Source organism: Artemia franciscana, chromosome 9, assembly GCF_032884065.1.
Source record: "Artemia franciscana chromosome 9, ASM3288406v1, whole genome shotgun sequence".
NCBI lineage: Eukaryota > Metazoa > Arthropoda > Branchiopoda > Anostraca > Artemiidae > Artemia > Artemia franciscana.
This window is the reverse complement of record NC_088871.1, coordinates 2,062,957-2,080,294: the sequence shown is the minus strand read 5'-3', so window position 1 is coordinate 2,080,294 and position 17,338 is coordinate 2,062,957. Positions and strand designations below refer to the sequence as shown.

The 17,338-nt window shown below is 34.7% G+C and overlaps 1 protein-coding gene across 1 annotated transcript in view; it reads right to left on the bottom strand.

Annotated features, from left to right (window-relative positions):
* Positions 1–17,338, bottom strand: part of LOC136031542 (PHD finger protein 3-like) — a 151,024-nt gene that overhangs the window by 44,202 nt on the left and 89,484 nt on the right. The window contains exons 14-18 of the mRNA XM_065711212.1: positions 15,510–15,615; positions 11,515–11,700; positions 9,076–9,355; positions 5,697–5,808; positions 3,118–3,239 (exon numbers count right to left, since the gene is read on the bottom strand). Coding sequence (XP_065567284.1) covers positions 3,118–3,239; positions 5,697–5,808; positions 9,076–9,355; positions 11,515–11,700; positions 15,510–15,615 — 806 coding nt within the window. The remainder of the gene's footprint in view (positions 1–3,117; positions 3,240–5,696; positions 5,809–9,075; positions 9,356–11,514; positions 11,701–15,509; positions 15,616–17,338) is intronic.

Sequence of the window (17,338 nt, the reverse complement as noted above, 5' to 3'; positions counted from 1 at the left end):
TTCAAATGGTATGACAAGATCCATAAAAGAGAACCTAACGCCCTTCTTTTTATGGTAAAAAATGTACCCCATATTTTTTCTGTGCACAGGTTTCAAATGGTATGACAAGATCTACAAAACAGAACCTGATGTCCTTCTTTTTATGATGAAAACCGCACCCCATGTTTTTGCAGTGTACTGGTTTCAAATGGTAAAGATCCATAAAAGAGAACCTAACGCCCTTCTTTTTGTGGTAAAAAATGTACCCCATATTTTTTCTGTGCACAGGTTTCAAATGGTATGACAAGATCTACAAAACAGAACCTGATGTCCTTCTTTTTATGATGAAAACCGCACCCCATGTTTTTGCAGTGTACTGGTTTCAAATGGTATGACAAGATCCATAAAAGAGAACCTAACGCCCTTCTTTTTGTGGTAAAAAATGTACCCCATATTTTTTCTGTGCACAGGTTTCAAATGGTATGACAAGATCTACAACACAGAACCTAACGTCCTTCTTTTTATGATGAAAACCGCACCCCATGTTTTTGCAGTGTACTGGTTTCAAATGGTAAAGATCCATAAAAGAGAACCTAACGCCCTTCTTTTTGTGGTAAAAAATGTACCCCATATTTTTTCTGTGCACAGGTTTCAAATGGTATGACAAGATCTACAAAACAGAACCTGATGTCCTTCTTTTTATGATGAAAACCATACCCCATGTTTTTGCTGTGTAGAGGTTTCAAATGGTATGACAAGATCCAAAGCAGAGAACCTGACGCCCTTCTTTTTGTGGTGAAAACTGTGCCCCATATTTTTTCTGTGCACAGGTTTTAAACGGTATGACAAGATTCACAACATAGAACATGGCGTCCTTCTGTTTTTGGTGAAAACTGCTCCCCCATGTTTTTTCTGTGTACAGGTTTCAAATGGTATGACAAGACCCACAACAGAGACCCTTTCAAGCTGGTTAATCTTTCTACTCAAGAAGAAGACCATCTCTTAAGGTTGTATGGCAACCTACTCCGTTTCCTTCCAAGTACTATCGAAAGGATCACCACACTTTACAAACCCTCAGAAAACAGCTGGTAGTGTCCTCGAGAAAGGCCACATACCAGGTAGGCTGAAATAATATGCTTCTTCAGCCGTAATGTCAAACCAAATAAGGGCCCCATTCCTAGCCCAGGACAGGGCTCGAAGAAGATTGATGACGCTATCAACCAGTTCCCTCCAAACTGGCGACCAAGCAGAGCAACAGAATTAGGTCAAGTATGTCAAGTGCAGATATTACTGACGTTATTGTATTCCAGCCTCATGTTTGTAGCTCCAACCCCTTTTTTTATAAGTGTCAAAGTTTGAAAGAAAAGCTATATATATATATATATATACCTTTTCAGCTTCCGACTTCTTATGGAATATATTTGTTTTTTTCAGTTTTGTTTTTTCTTTTTGTTAATAGCACACCCTCGCAAGCGACACTTTTCTTGTGCTACCGATTGATTTTGTCACCTTTTTTTTAAATCAATTATTATTACTACTACCACTACTACTCATTATCTCCTTTCTATTTTTATTTCCCTCTTCTTTTTGTACACAGGTATGACGAACTAAAACACGGATACATTTCCTCCATATAACACGTTATTTGAACTAACAGAGAATCCAAAAAAAGTTGTTTTAAGCAGTTCATTGCTTACGAAAAGATTATCTCATTTGCTCTACGATTTTTCTCTCCTACAATTCCGTGTGTTCTTAATATTGGTTTTTATTGATTTTATTTATGAAGTTAATTAATCTAAATTGTACAACTGAAATTTTATAGTGTTAAGAGATTTTCTTCTACCTGCTCCTTTTTTTTTGGTTGTTTCAACAACTTTGGTAACAACAATATACGAAATAATGATAATAAATCCAAGTATGTGTACTTGGAAATCTACAAATAACCTTCAGGCTTTTACTGGTAGATACGACCAATTGTCTTTACCGAAAAATTTCCAATGGACTTGTAAGATCCATTCGATGATTTTAAACCATTTCTTAGTGAGAAAACGGATGTAGCACATATCAGGGTGTTAAAATTTCTTTATTTATATCTTTCTTATTTTTCCTCTGTCTAAATAATCCTCTTTTTCATGAGAATTAAGAAATCTAGAGCTTAAAATTACTGGATAGTACTTATATAATGTTTCTTATGACTGATATCTTATATAACATTTCTTGTTTCTTTTATATGATATTTTCTGCACATTTAATTTTGTTTTGCATGGCATTTACACTTAATTTTCACGACCTTGTCTGCCCTCTGTTAATCCTTAAATATTGTATCGACTCTTCACTGTTTTTTCTTGATATTTGGAAATCACGTTAGGATGCGCCCCAACGTAAGGTAATTGTAAGGTAACTAAGAAATAATAAGGTAATTAAGGTAAGGTATTAATTAGGTAAGGTAAGGTAATTAAGAAATTAAGGATGCGCCCCAAATCCACCATGTTTGCTGCGTTATCAATGGAAGTTCAAAATAGATGCAGTTTCCTTTTCTGATTTAGTTTTTCTATGATTAAAAATTTTCAACTTCTTTCGTGATATTTATCGCTTAGTGTTTGTAAAGTAGCACCCCCCCTTTCAATAAGTTCTAATTCGATGCACTACTATCGAGCAGAGTTAAAAAGACTGGGGAATTATTTTTCTGGTCTATGAGGTTCTTTTAAAAAGTATGTTCGTTTCTTAGGGAAAATACTGGAAAGTAGCATATTTTTTTTCGCCTAAAGTGTCGCCACTGCTCCAATCACTTTCGATAGATTATCACTTGGTACAATTAGATGTACAAATACTATTCGAAAATTTATCGATTTATTCAAGCTAGTGTGTTAGATCAAAGGTGAAATACGCAGTATTCCTCAACAATCACCCTCAAATGAAAGACTTCTGGTCAGATTGATTTAAAACGTATATGGGATGCTTTAACCCAACGGCAGCAGTTTTTACCTGTTGAAAATCTTCTGACATAAAACATTTTCTTTATGAGCTCAAAATTTCACACAAGTATTTACCGTATTTTAATTTCTTTCTTTATCTGAACAATTTTTTTCTAAACTGAGAAGTAGCCCCAAAAATATGATAGAACAGAAAGTTAATTACAGTATCCTGAGTCTGAACGTCTTCCTCTGAAAGCATTTTACCGGTGCACAGAACGCAAGTGGGGTCGATTGTCGTATGAGCTGAATGCATCGTTGCCAAGTCATCCACTTTATTTTCTTGAGCTAAAAGAAATAATTATAAAGACTAATTAGATATCATAGAACAATAGCATTCTGTTAATAAGAGAAAGCGAGAGAGAGAGAGACACAAAGAAAAATTATACTTAGAAATAGCGCCTGAAAAATTACGCTTTACAAACTTTTTCTATCCAATACTTTCGAATTAAAAGGTTACTTAGGAACTGAACACACACATATATTTCATTGAATTGACTTAATTGAACATTTGGTTCGGAATTCTGAACAACTATCTAATTTAATATATCGCTGAATCAAATGTAAAAAAAAGACATGTAATTAACCTGCAACAAATAAAATGCTTGACAGCGTTGTGGCCTGGGTAGACCTGATCGGCTTGAAAGTCAGCACAGAGAAAACGAAATTCATGGCTATTAACCACGACACAGGACCATTCCCACTAACTGTCAACCAAGTTCAGCTGGAAAAAGTCAACTGTTTCACATACCTAGGCTCCCAGCTTTGTACTGACAGATCTTCCGACGCTGATATCCAATAGAGAATACAGAAAGCGCAGACAGTCTTTGCCTCCCTTCGGAAACCCTTATAGAATCGCCGCGAAATCAGTGTCCGAACGAAAGTTCGAATTTACATGGCACTAGTCCGCACCGTTCTCCTTTACGGGTGCGAAACATGGTCGGTGAAACTACAGCAAGAGAATACACTTAAGGTGTTTGAGCATATTTGTCTGCGAAGAATTCTCAGAGTACAGCTACGTGACCGTATCTCCAACGTGAGTATACGTCGAATGTGCAATATTCAGAGAGATGTTGTGCTCACTACTAAAGAACGCCGTTTGAAATGGTTGGGCCATGCATTATTATTGAAACCACCAGAGTACCTGCCTCGCCAAATACTTCTGGTTGAGCCTATTAGCTACTGGAAGAAACGCCAAAGAGGACAGAGGAAGAACTGGTGGAACCTGGCCAAGTCAGACCTTGAACCAATCGGGGGTTTCAGAAAATTCGGTCACAGATTGTCAACGCAGTGGCTCGCTTTTGCAGAGCAGCTGGCACACGATCAAACAACACGGTCCAAGAAGGTCTCTAAGATCATCGATGCCGGTCGAAGTGGAAACGCCTGATTCCCGCCACAAGTACAAGTAAGTAACAAATAGAATAGTTTTTCTAATTTACGTGTAAAATCTGAAGCTGGTTTTTGAACATCATTATAATTTTAAGACTACAGCATTCTAGGACATATTCTAGGATTCCTGGTTCTCAGTCTGATCTGACCTGTTTTCGGTCTGATCTGATCTCGGTCTCATCTGGTTGTAAAAACACATGATGCGTAAAACTATCAGTTTCCAAACACGTTGCGGAAATTTTTGGATTCTTTCCAAAAATTCGTCCAAACAAATTCTCCAAAGATTCAAAAATTTCCAAAAATTCGTCCAAAAAACGCTTCTTTTGTTTCAAGCACCTGATAAGACAATTCAGAGTTTATCACCGGCAAGGACACCCTGCGTATTTAAAATAACTTACAATTGAATGCGTAAAAAGACGAAAAAATGTCAGACCTCATGTGTCAAAAGTACCGTAAAATATCACTAAGGGGGTTAAATTCTGGTTTTAGCGTACATCCTAGAAAAATCAAGTTAAAAAAAAAAGAAGATTTAAACCTAAGTTTAAAATAACGAGATTAAAGAGGCCAATTGCGTGAAAAATATAGGAAATAATGAAGACAATTTAGAACCTGCGATGGGAAGGTTCTAAAAAAACCAAAAACAATTAATATACAAAATTAAAAAGGAGACAAAAAACAAGCCATAGCAGCCCATAGCTACTTAAAAGCCCTTCCCTTGTCTTAAAATTTGAACTTTTTTTCGTCTTTTTTAAGAGTACCGCAAAACTAAAGTTGTCAATCTCTTGAAATTTCTAAATGGCATATCACTTGAAAGGATTTCTGTACAAATAAAAAACTGATGGCATATACTTTGGTCAGCTCACCAAGGACTATTGATCAGCTATTAAAAAAAAATCTCTAATTTCGTTGGCAATGGGGCCAGCTAACCGTCTTAAGTACTTTTCGATTATAGTTCCACTTCGATTTGGAACTGGCCTATTTGCCTGCTAGAAGAGAGCTTTCCAGTCGAAAGTAGGAACATAGCTCGATGAAAAGAAAGCTTTTCTGCGTAACTTCAGATTCCTTCTCGAGTATAAACGGCAAAACTCCGCTTCAATTCACACACTCTAGGCTCTGGCTCAATTACTAGCGAAAAACTTCTTGTCTGGTCCCAGGCAAGAATTATACACAGCTTTGAATAATGTAATGGCATATTCATCAATCCGACTATAAAAATGGCAGATATAACGCCCTTACCACTTTATGGCAATAAGCTAAAATGTCAGACTAGGAAAAAATAAAAGGCAAAATCAAAGTGTTGCTCCCGCAATACAGCAAGATAGCATAAGGTAAGCAATAGAGTAGCTAGTTACTTACAATTTTTGTTTTCCCGTTCCTCAATAATTGCTTCTCCTTTGTGTGTCTTGACAACTCTGTTATGGCTCATTGATAGGATTTCATTCTCAGTTTGAAGGATTATTTCCATTTGCTAAAAACAAGAATTTTTTTATTAGAAATGTAAAAAAAGCGCAACAAGAAGCTTTTACTTTGTGTCTGATCACTCTGCTATGACTCAGATAAATAAGAGAAAATGGCAGAGCCAGTTTTTCACACCAAATATAAACAAGATAGAAAAAAAGTGCTGCTAATAAGTTTAGCCACAATACTGATTCACCAACGTGCAACTCGATATCAATCTTATTAAAGGTCCCGTACTGGAACTCATGGATGGGATTTCATTCTCAGGTTGAAGCATTATTTCCATTTGCTAAAAACAAGAAATTTTTGTTTTCTTGTTTTCTTCAATTTTTTACTAGAAAGGTGAAAAAAGCACAACCAGAGGCATCTACTTCGTGTACGATCACTCTGCTATGGCTCTGAAAAATAAGAGACAGCGTGGCACAAGTTTTTCACACCAATCATAAAAGAAACACAAAAAAGTAAAAGGTGCTGCTATTAAGTTTAGTCACAATACTGATTATTCGCAAAAGATTCAAAAATGCACAACTCGATATCAATTTTAGAGAAAGAAGTAATACTCTGAATAGTAACTGAATTTATCTCAACTACCCGTAATTGACTCATTTACTCACTGTATGTACGTACGCCTTAGTTTACAACTCATCATATAAAAGAAAAGAAAAAAGATGGGCAAATTAAAAAAAAAATAAAAAAAACATCAAGATATCAACAACAACAATTGATATTAAACATGAAAAAGTGACAATTTTTAATTTCTGGTTGGTTGGCTTACAGCATTTTTGAGCACTAAGCCCACAATACTTGGCATATGGATCAGATGCACCATATTTTCTCATAAGGTATGAGCCCAAGCGAGAACTCACAGCAAGCATTTTTAGATCTAAAGAACGCACACTTCCTTTTAAAACGACAATATTCACTCAGTCAACAGTAGAACGAAATTAAACACAATAATTCATAAAGACAACACACACAGCGGCACTAAACACAGTTTCTAAAACGGCATGAGATATGTGGCAAGACTAAAAAGAAAAAGATAGAATAGTCCAGATTCATTTATGGCGCATAGGGCGTCGACTTTTATCGACGTTTAAGCCGCCAGGTTGTTTTTACAGAAATAGATAGAAAGCCTTTCATCCAGCCTTGCTGCAACTGTGATAGAAACCGGGGCCCCATATTGCCCAGCAGAGATACATTATGAAAAATCTTTGTGAGAAGGGCTGTATTCAAACAGAATTGGGATTCAATCATACCATATGAATAATGAATTTTACTTTCCATATTTTTGTACATTTTTTTAAGGTTTTGACTAGAAGACGAAGATACGTCAACTTATAACAAAGCTTTGGTGTAGTACTTACAAAAGCAAGTTCCACCAATAGAAATTCCAAAAAGAGCATAGCTCATATATTTTCCCAAATATTAAAGACATTACTCGCACCAATATAGAGATGAATATAAGCATGAGCTTATGGAGGTCAGGTACAGTGGTAAGGTTTCAGCAAGCATCATTCCCTCTCTGCGCAGAAGACTTAAGTAAGCCAAGTAGGCTACGTAATACAAGGCATAAGAAACTGAGAGTAGCAAAATCTGACAATTGTGTGCAAAACGAAATAAAAAAACAGGAAAAAATAAATATAAATGAACTAAGTGGGAACCAATTATCACCTTAATTAGCATTTTATATCAGTAATATGATAAACGAGAAATATTGGCGATCTTAGCATTGTAAAATTTGTAACTAGCCTAGTGAGATAGCAAATTTCTACCTAGATCGATATTCTAAACGTCAATCTGGGGCAAATTGGCAGTACATTATTTAAATGTCGTAATTACTCAAGGACTTACTCTTAACAATTATAGTTTTGTAATAAAATTGGTTTGTGTTCTTCTGCAATCAGAAACAGGAGATAATAAATTGCAGAGGTAATATTTTAACGATTACCAAAAAATAAGAAAGACATAAGATTAAATATCTCATTAACAGTGACGCAACGAAACATGCACCAACAGGAAATATAAACTCGGAAGCAGTATTTATAACAATGACACCACAATCGAGAAACCGCTGTTAAAACCACTCAACGCCATCTAGCGTCAACTTATCAGTGACGGCAATACATTTTCCAGTTTGGTATACTTTTCAGCTGTAAGAACCTCATTAATAGAATTTTTTTATATGGTCAAATATATCGTTCAACTTCCCCTCATCGTCCTCATTCATACTCACTTTCTCAAAATGAAAGGTTTCAGACATGCTGGACTTTACTTGGACCCAGTCTTGGCTGTTATCACAGGCTCGTGACTAAAGCTGTTTTACCATGGACCAAGTTTAATGTATGTCTGCGGGTCCTACCTCCATCAGCCTCATTTTACTTCAGAGATTTGAGCCCTAAACAATTCTCTTGTTTTCAAATATTCAGTTTCATGTTTATCAGCAAAAACTGTGTAGATATCATGTGTCTGATCACCTTTGATGGTATTTATTCAATCAACAAAGTTTTGACACAACTTCAAATATTTTTATACTAATCCAAACAAGCAGAAGCAAAGCATTTCCTTGAAGCTTGCTACTTCAGACTACTTCATTTTAGACTACTGATTTTATACTAATCCAAACAAGCAGAAGCAATGCATTTCCTTGAAGCTTGCTACTTCAGACTTCAGACCACTTTATTTTATACTAATCCAAACAAGCAGAAGCAATGCATTTCCTTGAAGCTTGCTACTTCAGACTTCAGACCACTTTATTTTATACTAATCCAAACAAGCAGAAGCAATGCATTTCCTTGAAGCTTGCTACTTCAGACTTCAGACCATTTTATTTTATACTAATCCAAACAAGCAGAAGCAATGCATTTCCTTGAAGCTTGCTACTTCAGACTTCAGACCATTTTATTTTATACTAATCCAAACAAGCAGAAGCAATGCATTTCCTTGAAGCTTGCTACTTCAGACTTCAGACCACTTTATTTTATACTAATCCAAACAAGCAGAAGCAATGCATTTCCTTGAAGCTTGCTACTTCAGACTTCAGACCACTTTATTTTATACTAATCCAAACAAGCAGAAGCAATGCATTTCCTTGAAGCTTGCTACTTCAGACTTCAGACCATTTTATTTTATACTAATCCAAACAAGCAGAAGCAATGCATTTCCTTGAAGCTTGCTACTTCAGACTAGAAGTACTTCAGACTTCAGACTACTTGAAATACATAATTTGCCTTATTGACTCAACATTAAGAGAGTTACACAAAATGGAAAAAAGACTCACATGCTGGCTTTCCTTCTGACGCCACTCAGCCAATTCTTCAGAAGCAAGCTCGTCTGCAGTCATTCGCACAAGATGATCGGGCTTAATTTGTCCAGTCAGAATTTTCCTGAATAGTCCCTCATTTTTCAAGTCTTTAATATTAAAAATAAGGCTTCTGTAGCGAGTTTTGTATTTCATTCCAGTGTCACCATTGAATAAGCTGAACAGTTGTTCTTCGATTTCTTCTGCTAACTTACGAATTTCTTCATCGGAGATTTTAATATCAGAAGCAGTAGCTTTTCTGAAAATAGAAAAACAAAACCAGTGTACTATTATCAATAACGACTTGAATAAAGCAGGCTACCTTTTTTTAATGAGTATTATAGAAAACTCTCCTTTAGGAAACTTTCAAAAACCAGATAAATAAGAAGAGAGAGAGGTCTGGACAATGAAAGCAATCTGCTAAGTTTGGTAGATATATACATAGCAAAAGGAAGCTTAGTTTGAAGGCAGAGATGAAATAAATTGAAAAAAAAAACAGTATGTAGTATGAAACACGAAAAGTTGATAAGATATTGAAGGAACACTAACCCTGTAACTTGTCTCGGAAGTAAAACCTAAACCGCCATTCCCACATCAAATATTGAAATCAATATGTTGCTTCTATTTATAGACGTAACAATATGCAACAACAATTTTTTTCCCGCTTCAACGTATTTAGTCTTATGTAAGTATAAATATATCATACTATCTTAAAAATTCGGAAGCATAATTAAAACATACTATGGCTTTAGATATATTAATTTTTGTGGTGTGATTGCAAGTATTGTAGCAACGTGTTTTTCAGCGCATTAACCCCCCCCCCCCCAAAAAAAAATAAGTAACTTCATTTTTTATCTAGATAATTTAGCCAAAGACGGGCAATTATGTAAATCTTCATTCAAATAGAAATTTGAAACAATACGCAGAATTGGTTATAACAGCAAACTATTAGAATCCCAGGAACCAAATGTTTCACATCATTTAAGCCTAATCTTTAAGAACATTTTAAAGCTAGAAGGACTCACATCTGTAAATTTTCGAACAATGACTTGAAAGATAGAGGCGATTTCCCCTCGCCCCGACTTTATGCAGGCGTGATAGCTTAATGTCTCCTTCGAGAGGTACTGGGCATAAAGGAGTACATGGTAAGTAAGGAGTAGCCTTTGTTACTTTAACCCTAGCATCTATAGAACCGTTTCCTTACATTATATATAAATTTAATATATGATCTTTAGACTGATTCTAAGAATGTAAAATTCATTGGTTTATTTAAAATATACATCAATTGCCTATACTTTTCAAGCTGATTCAAATGTTCTAAATCAACAAGTTTCATCCCTCCAAAATTTTAGCTTCAAATATTTCGTTTTCTTCCTTGTAATATTTAGGCGAATTCAAAGGGCTTTAAAGTATTTAATTTTTATTACTAAATATTAATATTATCATATAATAATTAATATAAAACAACTTAATGAATCGAGCCTAAAATGTTTTCGGTTCTTCAAGCTACGAGGCTTGAATGGAGACCCCCTATTTTCATTACGTTGGTATTACACGTACTAACAAAATTCCCACAAGTGAATTTCAAATTTCTATAAAAATATGAGCTAAACGAATTAGGGAATAACACTTATCGAAAAATCAGACCCTTAATCGCAAATCGAGAAATTTTCCTGACTCAAGAACAAGGAAGAACCTCTCCATGAACATTCCATTGCAAATCTCAGAAAATTTACTAGTTATCTCCCTCTTTCATATACATAACTAAATTAATTTGTTTTCATTCATTTGAAAAAAGCAAATCCTAACGTTGCTTTTAATTGAGGGTACTTATTGCCTATACAAATGCGTATGTAGGCAGGGTGTTTAATCCCCTTTAATTGATTATTTTGGTTAAATTTCACATTTTTGCACGAATCTTACGGTAAAATTGATTTTTCTGTGATTTGCTATTTTACTTTTTGGATGACATCCTGTTATTTAATATTTTTTTTTTCTGTGGGAAGGAACTTCACACTACAATACATTCTGCATCAGCGGGAACTGTGCTTTTAGCTCCTCCAAGGCTTAAAATTTCCAAAAATAGTTTCTGAAATAATTTTCCGAACCTAGAGATAGTGATATTTTAAGAGGAGGGACTACCACCACCAATAAGAGTGAATTAAGCTTTGTGAGGCAGTTGTTTGTCCAGGGTCTGTGATTTAAAAATCAACTTGTGTTTTACTTTGAACAAAAGTTTCTCCCCTTAGAAAGATTTATGAATAATTACTTTTTTGATGCACTCCAAAACATTATCTGCTGATAAGTACCATGGAAGATTAGAGAGCAGAAAAGGTAACCTTTTTTCATAGCCCCCCCCCCTTTCAGCCAAATTTGAGCCCGATTCGAAAATATAAAGTAATATTGAGCAATACAAACCTTTGACTGAGGGAATCATAAAACCCAGATTGGATTTTTTGCCTAAATTCCTTCAGTTGCGATCCTGGATTTTCCTTCGGTGTTTCTTCGGCTTCACTTTTTCTCCTTTTTTCTTTTTTCGATTTCTCATCATTAGTCTTTGATTCACTTTCAGAGCGTTTTCGTTTATTTTCATAAGTCTTGGACCTAAAAGTTTAGTTACTTAAAATCCTCTTTGAACTGAATCGATAATTCTACCTGAAGTGATTTTAAGTTCTAATGGACCCGAATGTTCCGTAGAAGAGGTATACTACCATTTGGATAATGACGTCCACAACCATTATTACATGACGTTATAAAAATATCTTTTTACACGACATCTTAGGTCACACCGATATGAAGAAGTCAGCCCCTTGGAAACCATTTGACTGATACCAAACGATTAGCTGTAGGTAGAATGATGTTAGATAGCAATTTCTAAGAATAAAAGGAAATATAGATTAAGACGGCTAAGTAATGTCTTAATGATAATCAACAGCCAAGAATCGCATTTTTTTGGTCATCCACCTGGGGCTAAACGAACTGCAGGTCGTTCCCAAATGGAGTAGGAAGAGGACAAAAAGGTTTAAAAGAAACTGGAACTCGAGGGGAGACATTAAAGACTTAAGCCTTGGAACGATTAGGGTGGACAAGCGTGCTCAGTTGTATTGGTTTGTTGTTGCAATAAGTTGTTAGTAGTAGTAGTGGCAGACCTTTGAAAAAGTATTTCATCCAAACATCATGTAAAAACAATACATTTGCCTAGGTTCTACGATTTGAAAAAAAATATTCTCAATAGTAGTTCCACCTAAACTGGTCAAGCAAACACTAAACACAATTCGGTGGAATCCAAAAAGGTTCAAACATAAACACTGGGACACTAATTCATTCGGCTGTGTTTTAATTTTTATGCTTAAAGCTTTTAAATACTGTTGATGCTCAATTCAAAGGTAACTCGATAAGTATTAAATGTATGTAATGGATATTATACTGAAATACAGTGGAGATAATGTTTAACATAGTATGTCCCCATTAGATACCACACAGTTCTTTTATATGCTTAAAATTTAAAAGATTGCTTATATTCAATCAAAAATGTTAATTGATATAAGAAATTTTAAGGTTTCACATACTAACAAATTCGAAAAGTCTAAATCACGATTTGAAATAGAAGATTTTCAAGCAAGAATGAAATAAAAAAAATTCAGAAAATTCTTAAGGCGAAACTGAACTCTACCATTTCCCACTAAAAAAGGAAGAAAGTTACTTTTAAGCGTTTATTTACTTACTTACCTTTCAAAGGAATCTTATTATTAGCGCAGTTCGTCTTAAAAAATTCATTCCGTTTTTGAAAAGCAAAAGGTCCTTTGAAAAATAAAAACAACATTTTTTTTCAGAAGAGAAAAGTTTTGGGTTTTTAACCTAAATTTTGGAACCTATTTCCGAGCAGGAGGTATTTTTTTAGTTTCTTAGGAGAAATAGTCTTTTATGACAAACTCAAGAGTCCAAAATATATTTTTGAAGGAAATGACGAGGTTCCAACCCCCATCCCCCTTAAACCTGATTCAATTTTAGAAACCATAGGAGATTTGTGGCACAACGATATCAACAATTTTCGCCGTTTCTGCAAAATCGTTTTAAAAACGGTTTTACAAGTTGATTTGACGAAAGATGAGAAAAAAATTCGGCGACTGTGCAGTTCCGCGAAAGCTTAGACGTATGCAATTCAGCCAAAGTGTTTTTAATAAAATGTTAAATTCGTTTAATATACGCATGTTCCTGCTGCCAATAATTGCTGATAACAATATTATGTTTGTATATGGAAGTCTGGCAACCAGTAAACGGAATTATAAAGAAGTTCCTTCCTGGATCATTGCAACCACTTTGGTTACCACATAGTCTTCAACGCTCTTTTTGACACCCATTTACTCAACGTGAGGGCCTTTCTGATTTCCGAATAAGCTTGAAAACTCTTTCAGATAAGCATGGATTTATAAATATCGAATATTTATTTTTTTCAGGAAGACGCATAATAACACTATTTTACGTGATCTCTAAACTCCATTCGTTGTGAGAGTGCCATAGAAGAGAGAAAAGCGACAGCGCCATCGTGCAAATATTGCTCATTGGAAATCTAAATCCCCTTGTGTTAATCAAAGCACTTTTTCCCCGTAGTTTGGGCATTTGGGTCAAACTTACTTATTAGAGGCCAAGACCTTAGGTTGTACGAGAAAACTTTTTAGCACTCTTTGAACTAGTGTTTTAGTCCAGTGTTCCAGTGGACAAGTGTTTTAGTATTTGGCATGAGAAACGTTTTAGCAATCTTTGGACTCTTTCTTCTTAAACCTAAAGTCTCCTGGACAACGAAGTAGAAAAACACCCCAGTGATCAGCTTTTTAGTTCTCTTTTGGACTAAAGCACTATCTAGACCTTTCTTCTTAAATAAAGTCTCCTGGACAACGAAGTAGAAAAACACCCCAGTGATCAGCTTTTTATTTCTCTTCTTGACTAAAGCACTATCTGGACCTTTCTTCATAAACTCAAAGTCCCCTGGACCACGAAGTAGAAAAACACCCCAGTCATCAGCTTTTACTGCACTCCATGAATTTATTTAGATTAAGAGTAAGAAGTTCAAGCTAAAAGTGCTCGTCAAAAGTTCAAGTTTAAGCGCCCACAGAAAGTAACTCAACGGATAGCCTTTACATTTTAGAAACTTAAAATTTCCTGAATATAGTAAACTGGAGTTACATAATGACGCTATTTATAAAAAAAAATATATAAAAAAATCAGAGACCACACTGGGACATCTATCTATGGGAAAGAGCTTCTTGAACAAAAATAAAACGACATCAGACTATTTTGCAAAAATGACCACAGACTATTTCAAGTATCCTTCTCACTAAGCTCTTTAAATTGACATTCATAAACATACACGTTAAATAACGAAATGATTAAAGCTATAAATTGAATTAATGCAGAAAAAAGACAAAAAAAATGTTTGGCTTTCCGATTTAATGTTCAAGATTTTACTACAGTTGGTACTTCTTTTCAACATGGGTACGAATTAAACCAAAACCCTAAAAAAAACATAAAAAAAAACTGATAAAGTGCACTTCTATTTTTATTCATATGCAGAGCCAAAAACGAATCTGCCAACCAAATTGATAAAATATGACATCAGGTTAATATAAATATGTATACATGTTCCTATATGTATATATGTTACTATAACTAATAAAATTTAATATCAAAGCAGAGCCAAAAACGACTCTGGCAACTGAACTGATAAAATATGATATCAGATTAATCTAAATTGTCGTCATATCTAATTGTAATGTCTTAAAGCAATTATGTCACAAAGCAGCACTGTTATTTAAAATTTATTTAAAAGTTATTTAAAATCTAAGGGTACCTACAAACTTTCAAATACATATCACACCCCTACGTGTGAGCAAGAGTGTCCACACAAATTTTCCATGAAAGGGAGGAGGAGGTACTCAAGTCTGCAGTATGTTTTGATGGTTAAGAAAATATTTTTTGCACAAAAACTGTCACAATATTTTTGTAATATTTGGAAATTTACACCTACTACGTATTTTGGGATCTTTCAGAGTGGGCAAGAGCGGCCCTCCCTTGTGGGCATCCTTGATGATGAATATTGCTTCAAGAATATCAATTCTGTTTCTACATCTAGAACATTTTTTTTATGCAGAGAAACAGATTTTTGTTCATCCTAATCAATAATGCACTATACTATTTCTGCGTTCTGAAAAAGAGAACCTCAGAATTGCATCTGAGGTTCAGACATATATAAAATATACAAGCTGAATATTCAAATGAGATTCAAAAATAAATATAAAAATGAGAAAACAAATAACTACAAAGACCGGAAACAATCCTATTCAAAAAAAATTAGAAAAATAATTTATTTGGCAATAAAAATTCATGAGATCCTTTTTGGAAATATTAAAACTTACGATCCGTAAAACTTCGACAGGGATGTCTCATCAGGTTTGTATACTTCGTAATTTGGATGCTGCTTTAAGAATAACTCCAGCTCTGTTGCAAGAGGTGCCTTTGATCCTATTAGACAAAATTTTAATAAAAACATATATTATCCATATACATCAAAGAAAAATGTAGTGATGTGGCTGCGTATTTATTTTATTTGTAAAATATTATTTATTTATCTGTAAAAAAGCGTATTTTATTTATTTGTAAAAAAGGGAAGAAAAGTAGAAAGATCTTTTTCTGTTTTTAAATTATTCAAGTCAAGATTCGCAAAATGTTTATTATTATTAGGCTGTTTTCGAATAAAATCGACATTTGTACATTTAACCCTACAAAACGAGCCTAAGAAAAAAATGAGCTTCGTCCCCCCCCCCCCTCCCCACGACATTAACCTTAAGTTGAACATTGATAAAAATGTATCTTTAATTTTTAGTCGCAATCGTCTTTTCGTAGGTGATCAATACCGAATTCCAAGAAAGGCAAAGGGGGTTTTGGTGAATGCTTTCCAGAAGACTTGCCTAAGGGTAGTTTTAGGTACCAGTTAGTTTCAGGGGTTCTAGGTGTTTACCCCCCGCGGAAAATACCCATGGAAAATAAGGCTTTCCAAATTTGAAAATTTTATTTGAGTTTTGTTTTTTATTTTCCACAAGGGAGAAGGAATTTTGGTACTTGTGTATTATACGTCACTCGCTCAAGTATACGCTGTTCAAAACCCGAGAACAAACCGGTTTCTTCGTTATTTTCTTTCAGCTTGGTGCGAAACAAGTCAAAGATAAGTGACAAAATAAATGGGAAATATTTGCACATGAGAAGGGGGGTCAGTTTGAAGTCAAAAAACAGTTCTTACTTTATAATATGCAGAATAATTGTCAATAACACCTTTTGCATGATCCACTATGCTTTACCCCCTCCCCCTCAATGTGCAATTTTGTTTCAAAAGTAACAAAGAAACTAACGAAGAGACCGGCCTATTCTCGAGTCGGAGAGAAAGCCTGATTTCCCGGTATTATTTAAAATCGGTCAGAAATTAAATTTTTAAAAAAAACAAGTTTTTCGACTAAAAATAAGGAGTAACATCAAAACTTAAAACGAACAGGAATTATTACGTATATGAAACGGGTTGGCTCCTCATCAAGACTCTTTACGCTAAAGTTTTTTTTTTAGAATTTTAGAAATTTTAGAATTTTAGAAGCTTATTGTTCTAATTAAACGACCATTGTGTTTTAGGAGTTGCTCTTAAAGAATAAGGACAAAAAGTCAAAACTTTAGCGTAAAGAGCAAGGTCTTGTAAAAGAGGAATCTCATTTCTTATACGTACAATTATTCTGCATGTTATGAAGTAAGAATCGTTTTCTGACTTCAAACTGATCATATGTGCCCTAATGTGCAAAAATATAGCCCAAATTGTATATTTCGCATCTATTCTGTCACTTTTCTTTGTCTGGTCTCGCGTTATGCTGAAAGAAAATAACGAAGAAACCGGTCTGTTCTCAAATTTTACACAACGCAAACTTGAGTGAGTGGCGCAGAATACACAAGCACCAAAATTACTTCTCCCTACAAAAAAAAGAAAAAAAAACAGAACTCAAATAAAATTCTCAAATTTGGAAAGCCTTATTTGTACATTTTCCTCGTGGGGGGAGGGTTAAGCACCGGGGGAGACACCAGCCATTGGTTTTAGTTACCAGTTTGACTGACCGTACTGTCAAGCATCTTTAATTTTAACTTGCAGTCGTCTTTTGGGGGTGATTAATACCAAATTCCAAGAAAGCCAATGGATGTTTTGGTAAATGTT